General features: G+C 37.9%; 1 protein-coding gene across 3 annotated transcripts in view; it reads left to right on the top strand.

Moving 5' to 3' along the window:
• The first annotated feature begins 1,521 nt into the window (after positions 1-1,521).
• Positions 1,522-9,644, top strand: part of LOC110064210 (tyrosine-protein kinase CSK-like) — a 25,081-nt gene continuing 16,958 nt past the window's right edge. The window contains exons 1-6 of one of the 3 annotated variants that reach the window (XM_020771216.2): positions 1,522-1,694; positions 2,356-2,407; positions 4,768-4,833; positions 7,779-7,829; positions 8,976-9,079; positions 9,622-9,644. The exon at positions 9,622-9,644 is cut by the window's right edge and continues 115 nt beyond it. In XM_020771216.2, the coding sequence (XP_020626875.2) occupies positions 2,387-2,407; positions 4,768-4,833; positions 7,779-7,829; positions 8,976-9,079; positions 9,622-9,644 (265 nt within the window). In that variant the 5' untranslated portion in view covers positions 1,522-1,694; positions 2,356-2,386. Of the gene's footprint in view, positions 1,708-2,355; positions 2,408-4,767; positions 4,834-7,778; positions 7,830-8,975; positions 9,080-9,621 lie in introns of all 3 variants that reach the window. The other 2 variants (XM_020771215.2, XM_020771217.2) reach the window with 2 other exon arrangements.

The raw sequence follows: 9,644 nt of genomic DNA, 5'->3' as shown, positions 1-9,644 counted from the left end.
TGCCCAGGGAGTGAACCCTGACACAAATACCTAACCATGGGTCAACTTGTATGGAGCTGCAGGCTGTGATTCATGGGCGGATGATGGAAATTCGTTCCACAACTGCCAAGACAGGGACAACATTCCATCAGTCAAACAGCCAAAGCCGGTGAAGCCCTCTACACCCGGTAATCACGTACGGCGGTGGTTGCGCGCTGGGTTAGCAGCCCAACCGCATAAAAATTTTCTTGCTGCAGAAACCATTACTACAGATGCAACTCAACTTTTCTATGTGCAAGGTGATTCTTGCCTGGTCTCTGCTTCTGGCCAGATTACTGTTGTCACTGAAAGCCTTCGGGAAGCTGGCAGCACGAGGGAGAATCTCCTTGCACCCAAAAGCAAGGTACGTGTGGAATGGATTTATTTGGGAAACAACACGATCCCAAAGGTTGCCCTCAAGTGGACCCCCCAAGGGTAACAACGCAGAGGAAGGCCAGTGACCGCAGACCTCAAAGAGCTTGCCTTGCCCTGGGCGGAGGCTGAAAAGATCACCAGGTACCGCAAGATCGAAGAGGAGAACTAATGTTGTGATAGCCCTATGTCCCAGCCGGGACGATGAGGATGAGTGAGTGTGAATGAATGAGTGAGCGAGCGAGCGATTGATTGATTGATTGATTGATTAAACGAATGAACCTTTATTATAACCCCAGGGGTACTCCCTTATATGGGATATATAGGTATGTGCGGCCCCTAAGGAAATGGTTTTTCAGCCATTTTGTTCATAAGTAGGGTATCGATTTTGGCCATTTTGGTCATAAATAGGGTATGATTTTTGCACTCTCGTCTTGAATCATTGGGTATGGGTACGTTTTTTTTTTAGAAGAAGCTACTAGTCATCATTATCAATAAGACCTTCGAAAAAAGCCCTTCATAAATTATGTTTAGGCCAACTGTACCAGCCGCAACGGTCATAAATAGGATATCAAATTATTGGTCAGGTCATAAATAGAGTATGGAAAATCGCAGATTTTGGTCATAAATAGGGTAGGGGGTTTGGGAAGAGGGCTGCACACCCCTAACCAATTTTTCTGGGAGTACACCTCCCCACTCCGGGTTTATATCACGGTAAAAATATCAGTTCATGAAAAAAGAAATACATTACATGTAAGATTTTCCATTTACTGGTTTACATATTTGCCTTGTGGGAGTCCGATGCAGAGAACCATTTATTAATGCTTCTCTTGAAGAGGTCCAAGGAGTTCCTCGGGATGTTCGTTCCATTGAGACGGCGCCGCTGTTACCAAAGTCGCCAGTTTTTGGTTTCGTTAGACACAATTTTGAGTGGCGTCGTGAAGGTCAAAGGCCAAAATTTGCAGAGTGAACAGTGTGAGTAGGATATTCAAATGCACAGTTCTTTGAGCTTCTGGCTACTACAGCTTCTGCACCCTTCCGTACAACCGAGGTGTGCTCCGGTACAATTTGTGTCTCCATACATGACGTAAATACCATTCTCGATCTTCATGATCATAATTTATTGACCCCCCTCTACCACTCTGCTCATTTCCTATGAAGTTCTTCACTGAGGGCAAATCGGTTCGACACTGTACCACGGAAGTCGTAGTTTTGAGGTTTGTTGGACCAAATTAAAGGCTTGCTTATTTTAAATAGGCCATCTGAGGACTCAAACAGTTGAGAACTGTTGTTCCTGGCAGCAGGTAGGCCGCTAGGGTAAGTATTGTTGCGAAAAAACCGTAGCCGACTCTCGGACACTGAAAGGCTTACTTGACTGTTTAGAGCGAAGTCTTGCTCATTTCAAGTTTCTCTCCTACATGACTGGGGTTTTCGTGATTGCTACTGCAATTACTTCTCGTGGATTAGGAAGAGGCTAGATAGGTTGATGAAACTGTTGAGATTTTAGTGTTCGGTAGTAAACTGGCCATCGTTACTTCCGCGTCTGTCTGTGAACACAAATTGCTTGAATTGGATCGATAAGCTTACTTGAAGTTAGCTTAATGATTAGGCATTTAGAGATTGTAATATCTAAAACAGGAATGTGTTTGAATTCATGAATATTGATTTTACAAGTCTGCAGTCAGCTTGGTTAATTTTCAGCGATTTATGACCATAATTATAAGCTTATTCTAATTGTTTCAAATACAATCATTTATACTTGTGGCTTTGTGTTCTATTTCGTACAGTAATTTTGTACCAGCCAGTGTTTTGGATTCGAAAGTTATCGTTTGTGTTTTATTCCCTCCTTAAGGTCGTTACCGTCACTTCACTGATATCGTGCCAACATTTTTGATCGAGTCAATTTAGTTGTAAGTGATAGCATTTGTTGGCGAACATGTCGATATTCTAGTTGTCTTTCAACAGGTTCGGACCAGAGAGGTCCCAATGACTCACCATGTCCAATAACGGAAGACAGGTTAGTCCTTATCAATTGTAACAGTTGATCATTTATTCTCTTCATTGCAAAGTTAAATTTTTAAATGAATGTCTAGTAGTGAGCATAATTAGGGCAAAAGTTTGTTTTGTTAAGTGGCGCTGTATTCTGCAATTACTTACCTTTCAGTGACACTAATTTAGCGAATTTAGCGATTTCTCAGAAAATTGCTAAATTACTTAATTAAACTGCCCCAAAATTAAGTGCAACTAAAATAGAATTTATGTATACGGAATTAACTTTGATCTGGCAACTTCACATAGTCACACCAAGGAGCTTAAGTGAACCATGATGGCAATGGCTACAAGAATGCCATCAAACAAATGGTTTAATGAGCAAAACAATGGTTGTGCAAGTGTGTTATTAATCTTTTTATAATACAGTCGGAGCTCTGGTAAGCGACCACCTTGGGAATTTGGAAAAGTGGTCATAACTAAAGCTGGTGGCTGACAAGCGCGGACTCTCAAAGCAACCATGCAATGAAATGATAGGGTCTTCAGGATTGTTTATGAGAACTTTAATCTAATTAGCATAAAGCTTTAAGTGGAAACTGGAAAGTTTCAACCATAAACTTCTGGGAAGCAGCTGGAAATCATCTTGAACTTTCAACTTGAGATAGACTTGCATTGTCAACAAACGATTAACACTTATGTTATATCACTGTTAATTTGACCAAGAAGTATTTTTTTGTTAAAATGATAACTTATGTGAATCAGACTCTAGAAGTGGTCCCTTGCATGAGCTTCAAACAAAGGAAAAGACCAGTTGGTGATTGCCAAGAGTGGTCACAGTGTTTTACAGGAGCGGTCACTTACGAGAAGTTTTCAATACAGATTTCGAGTGACAGTTTAAACAGGGTTTCATAAAGGTGGTTGTAACTTGCACTGGTCACTCACGACAGCGGTCGTAAGTAGAGCATCAACACTGTATTTCTGAGCCATCCTCTGCAAAATGACAGCATGATATGACCCACTGCTAAATATTTTTACTGAATGTGAATGATGGCAGCTAATTGTTTTTTTGTCTTTTCCTTTGGAATCAAATGATGGTCAGTTATACATTTAGCTAAAGAAAGTTTCTAGACCTGTAGCCATACTGAATAGATCTAGACAATTGCAAAATCCAAAGGTTTAAACTATAAAAAATTAAAATGTAGTTATGTACAAGTTTTTCAGAAATGTTTCACCATAATTTCATATAATCAGGTACATATTGTTGGCAATGGAGTAGGAAGGTCTTTCACACCAAAATTAACTATCTTTACCTCTCTGTTTGGAATTTTACTTTTACTTTATTTGGCTATTCACATTTCATGAACATGACTGAGTAAGGGAGAGAAAAAAAAACAGTAATCACTTCGATTTAGTAGAGCATATTTATGTTGTTCTTTTTACCACCATATTTTCGGGTGCATAAGTCGACCCTTCATGCCCACAAAATCAGTCCAAAAATTTGACCTTGACTTGTACACTGGCCAAAAGTTTAGAGTCAACTTTTAAATCACTCACTCTCTTACTCCCTCAATATCACCCTACTCAATTCTGTTATAGAGCAGTTTTCAATTGAGTGTTGTAAAACCCAACTAATTATGTACCAATTACACTCAATTGCCTGATTACAGTGTACTTTTGACATTCAATTGAAAACCACTCTTACTAGTGCAATGCACCTTACCATAACTACCCAACAAACTATTTTAGAAGTTAGCCAATTCTGGATTGCAATTTGTATGACAGGAATGCCTCTTGTCATGCAAAGACTGCAACTGAACATGAATGTTGCCCTAAAGTTTCGAGATTTCTATTTTCAGTATTTATTTTTTGTAGCAAAGGATATAGGAACACTGTAAAGAAATACGTGTAAGGAACTGCTTGAAATTTGCTTCGTGTTTATTCGTTGTTGAAGCTTATAGATCACATTTGCATATTATACTCTATTCTGGAAACCCTCAGGAGAAATTATTTTTTTTATATACCATACATTTACCATCCAGAGTACCAAACATTAGTTTGAATCCTCAAAGCTACAGCAGTTAATTTGCATTTCTGGCTTGAAAATTGGTCTTAACTTGTTGGAATGAAATGCCAAGGAACAAGGATTTTAATGGAATTTCAAATATTTCAACTCAGCATTGTTTTTCTCGATCGTTTTGGTGTTCATGCTGCATCAGTTATGATAAAAGCAAACAAAAGCAAATTGTGAATGGAATTCATTATCTAGTTACTGACTGTTTTTTTTTTTTTTTTTCAAGCACTGGTAAGGTGGGTGGGTCACAATGTGGGTCACACACATAACATTACAATATAGCCGTTTATTGTGTTTTGTCTCGTGTTTTCATTTAGGTACCAGTGTGGACAGCAGGAACTGAAGTTGTGGGGCGATTTCAATTTAGAGCCAGGACACGAGAGGTAGGTCCTTGATCTGGATGTGACAGAAAAGTACTTTGTTCATTTCATGAATTTTTCCCTGTCTTTCTTTGAGTTGTATTCATATTAGTTGCTTTCAAGTTTTGTCAAAAAAATACCTGTGAAATGTGAAGGTGAATTAATCAACATGACACGAGAAAAATTCTGAGTTCCCGACAGGAATCGAACCCATGACCTCCCGAACACCGGGCAGGCGCTCTATCCACTGAGCTACGAGAACTCATGGAGAGCAAGGTCATTTAACTGAGTTCATATATGACAGGTGTCCTGCATACTGCTAGGATCAACGCTATCAAATTCATCGTGAGTAGTGATAAGTTAATAATGATGGTGAATTTTAAGCTCGGTAATGAAATGTGAAGGTGAATTAATCAACATGACATGAGCGTGGGACAAAGAAAAATTCTGAGTCCCACGCTCGTCTCATGTTGATTAATTGACCTTCACATTTCATTACCCAGCTTAAAATTCACCATCATTATTAACTTATCACTACTCACGATGAATGCGATAGCGTTGATCATAGCAGTATGCAGGACACCTGTCACATATGAACTCAGTTAAATGACCTTGCTCTCCATGAGTTCTCGTAGCTCAGTGGATAGAGCGCCCGCCCGGTGTTCGGGAGGTCATGGGTTCGATTCCTGTCAGGGACTCAGAATTTTTCTTTGTCCCACGCTCGTGTCATGTTGATTAATTCACCTTCACATTTCATTACCGAGCTTAAAATTCACCATCATTGTTAACTTATCAAAAGAATATCTGTTCCTCAATCTGAATGTGACAGAAAAGAACTTTGTTCATTTATGAATTTCTCCCTGTCTTTCTTAGAGTTGTATTCACATTAGTAGAGGTGGCTGTCTTAGAGCTTTCAAATTTTGTGAAAAGAATTTTTATTCCTCAATCTGAATGTGACAGAAACGAACTTTGTTACTTCAGTGATTTTCTCTCTGACCTGTGTTAGGATTGTATTCTTATTAGAAGAGATGGCTGTCTTAGAGATTGTTTAAAGAGCTATCTGTCTTAGAAAGGCATCCTCCTAAAGGGAGATATCTCCTTGTAAAAACCACTGAGGCAGACACCTCTCTTATGTGACTGCCTCTCTAAGATTGGTGTCAACCTTAGAGAGGTATCTGCTTCAAAAGCGTCTGCATTTGAGAGATGTCTGTGCTAGAGGCTTTGTCTGTCTTTTGGAAAGAGGAGAACAAAATCATGTTATTGAGATGAGGGTAATCCAGAGGTGTTTTTGTCATGCAAAATGTAGTATATATTCATTTTGTTTGAATTTATCAAACCAGTTTGATTTTAATTTCATTTACATTTGAGATTACAAATTGTAAATATGAATATGATACAAAAGAAGATCAATAATAACAAAACTTGTTAAAAAATATTGAACTGTCACTCTCTTGTTCAGAGATTACCACCAAGTAGGTCTTTGCTTTCAGGGCTAAAATTAACTCACACTACTCACGCTGTCACAGTGCTTAGTGGTTAGTGAGCCAGTTTCCTAGAGTCATAGAGGCCCACAATAAAATAAAGTTGCCTTAAATGTCCTCTCCCTTTACACAAAATAATGTACACACGTATTAAATGTAAATAAATGTCCCAAAACTGTTGTCAATGAGATATGACATTTGCCTTTGAAAGCGGACCACAAGTACATTAATTTTGCTCTTGGTGAGGAGTCTGGAATCATTTGACAATCATGAAATCAAAATGGTGTGTGTCTCATGGAACTTTCAGCATCAGAACTAACAGTTCAACAAAGTTGATGAAGCTAGAGTTAAGGAAAAAAGGGATCTATTATTTCATTTTTGGAGCTTCGCCAGCTTTGCAGTGCCTTGTACACTATATTGCAACTCATTTATACTGTTATCACGTATCGGGCAATCAAACCTTGACATTTAACAGCCCTGGACCATTTTAAATTGCCACGTGCTGACCAGGCTGCCACTGCCCTTTTTTAAGTCTGTACCATATATCTTATATTTTCTTCAGTCTCTTCTATTAGGGATAATTCTGTTCAAATGTAAAAGCACCTTGAGTCTTAGTCTTTTGATTTATAAAAATAGTGAGGTTCAACTCTCTCGTACAGGGTCCGAAATTAACTTTTTAAGGCAGGCGCCAACTGGCGACTGAAATTTTTTTTTTCAGTCGCCATATGGAAAAATGTGGTCGCCAAAAAGTGTCAATAAAATTTTTCCTTCGCAGCGAAACAGAAACCAAAATTTTTGGTCGCCATGGGCTTGCCGGCAAAATATTTGCAATTGATGTAATCAGGAATCAAACCAGTGCGCAAATCATCTTTTGACTACTTTGACAGATCTACATTTCCACCTTTTGATGCCCAGAGAATATCTAAGTCTTCAACTAATTTCTTCACGGATGTTCCGTCTCCACCTTGTAATAAATTACGGAAAGATTTCAAAACATCTTTGGACACCACATCGCCTGAATAAATATTTATGGCGAAAGAACGCACGTGGCCTCTTGCGCCTGCAAAACATATGTTATGGGAAACTGCTGAAAAAACATGGCGGCGAAGCTTCGCACTGATCATAGCATTGAAACGTTGTGGTAGATTTATAAAGAGGAAAATCGGTTTTATACTTTAGAAGGTAAAAAGTAAGTCCCGTAAAAAGTAAGTGCCCAATTGGCGGGCGGCTTTGAATTTTATTTTAATCGATTTGACTGAAAATCAAAGTTATTGTATAATTGTCGTGGCATGAAATAGTTAATCGCCTGCTGGCGACCAGTTGTGAAATTCTGGTCGCCAGAGCAAAATTTTTAGTCGCATTGGCGACCAGGAAAGCGCAATTTCGGACCCTGTCATATGCTTTAATTTGATGCAATAGAGATAAGAATTTACTTGTAGGAACTCACTGTAGGGATAAAACGGTTAATGAAGTTGTCTTTTTATTTAGGATCTGCCTTTTGAGAAAGGTGAGGTGCTGTATATTGAAAGTGTTACTCGGGTGAGTACAGTTACGGTGTATGATATTCTAAAAAGTACGACAAACTATTCTCCACAAGGTTACTTATGTGAGACTATTGAAAGAAGGAGACATTTCTTACACATAGCAGTTGGCATTGGTCGGTAGTAAGGAACACAAATGCAATGTTGTTAGAACGACAACATTATTACTTTATTACTTTTTATTAGATAGATAGACACCTTCATTTAAAAGTGAAAATCTAAAGGCAAAAATTTCAGGGTAGTCCCTTCAAGGAGTTTACAAAGCATCTCTGCTATCAATAGGAGCCCTGAAGCTATTACCTAACATAGATTACACAATAATAGGATATATACAATAACGAAAACATAAATATGGGAAAGTATATTACAACAAATATCAAAAGCCTATAACTACCATAGTGACATCTTCAAATTGTATTAAGAAGTCATTAGGTGCATAAATGGCCAAATGAGTTTAAGGAAGTTATTAGGACAACCTGACAGAATGGTTGGAGTAGCTTGTGGTGGATATGCAAACTGTCTCTAAGTAGAGTAATAGCAACATTCTTGAGTCAGTTCATGGTATGGAATTAAGTGTGAGTATAATTGTGTGCCACTTGGACTGTGTACAGACTTCATGTTTCTTACAAACCTTTAAAATTGTAAAGTTGCCGTGCATACTTGACAATCTTCAGTCTTTATTTGTACTCACTCTTGCTAAAGAAAAAATTACACTTTCAATGAAAATATTAAAAGTAAAAATTAGAGTACTAGCTGCCTGGAATAACCATAGGGGCTAGCGGAGCCAGGCAGCCAGTTAACAACAGCATTAAATAGAAATAAAATACAGTTCAGCAAGAAAACTTGAGCACAAATGCACATGCAAGAAGAAGAAAAAAGAAGAGGAAAAACGCTATTTCTATTCTGTGAAGGAAGTCTAAAATAGTTTTAAGTTATATATGAATACAAAACATTAATATAAGAAGAGCACACAATAGCTATGGCAAGTAATAACAGCTATATATTAAACTATAAAAGAAAGACTTGACAAAAAAAGACCAATTGAAACTAGTTTAAAAGGCTCTTCCATGTTTGTGGACATTAACTTCTTTGGGTAAATGAGGGTTTGATGGTTCTATTCATTTTGTTGTGTCTCTTCCCCCAGGATCCTAACTGGTACAGAGCAAGAAATGGAAAAGGACGTAGAGGAATGATTCCCTATAATTATGTAACAGAACACAAAAGAGGTGTAAAACTTCATGCCATGCCGTAAGTTATCTTTTAGATGAAAAGCTACTAGTAGATAACCTCTCAAGAGTAAGTTACCATCTACAGTTATGTACTTGTACATGTAATGTCTTGATGGACACATTTCATTTTCTAAAGGGATGTAGTTTTACTTCCAGGAGATAAAACTAAAATATCACAGAAAGCCGTTATTAGAAATTGTAATACATGTGATATATTATTTTTTAGCATAAATTTACTAGCATCCTGTCACAAATGTGATTTGCCAATAGGCTATGCTACTCACTATTATTTTGTTCTGTAGTAGAAAGTGAATAGCCTAGGAGTGTTTGCTTGTTAATGAACTGGCAGCCACTTCTTTGCATTTTTGAAGTGTCTGTGAAGAGGATTTAGATAAAGGTTTGAAGGACTAGTAGAATTATATTAAAGCAATCAGATTATTCGCTCTCGATTTCTATGTGTGATAGTTGACTTGGGCTACACCCTTGTGAACTATCTTGGTCCTCTTGAGGGTGTATGATAGTCAACTGACTTATGAGTATGTGTATGTTTGTTCTTTGTAGGTGGTTTCATGGGAGAATAACAA

This window comes from Orbicella faveolata, unplaced genomic scaffold (genome assembly GCF_042242905.1).
Source record: "Orbicella faveolata isolate gen_17 unplaced genomic scaffold, um_ofav_v1 contig_36, whole genome shotgun sequence".
NCBI lineage: Eukaryota > Metazoa > Cnidaria > Anthozoa > Scleractinia > Merulinidae > Orbicella > Orbicella faveolata.
This window is presented reverse-complemented; position numbering and strand designations above follow the sequence as displayed.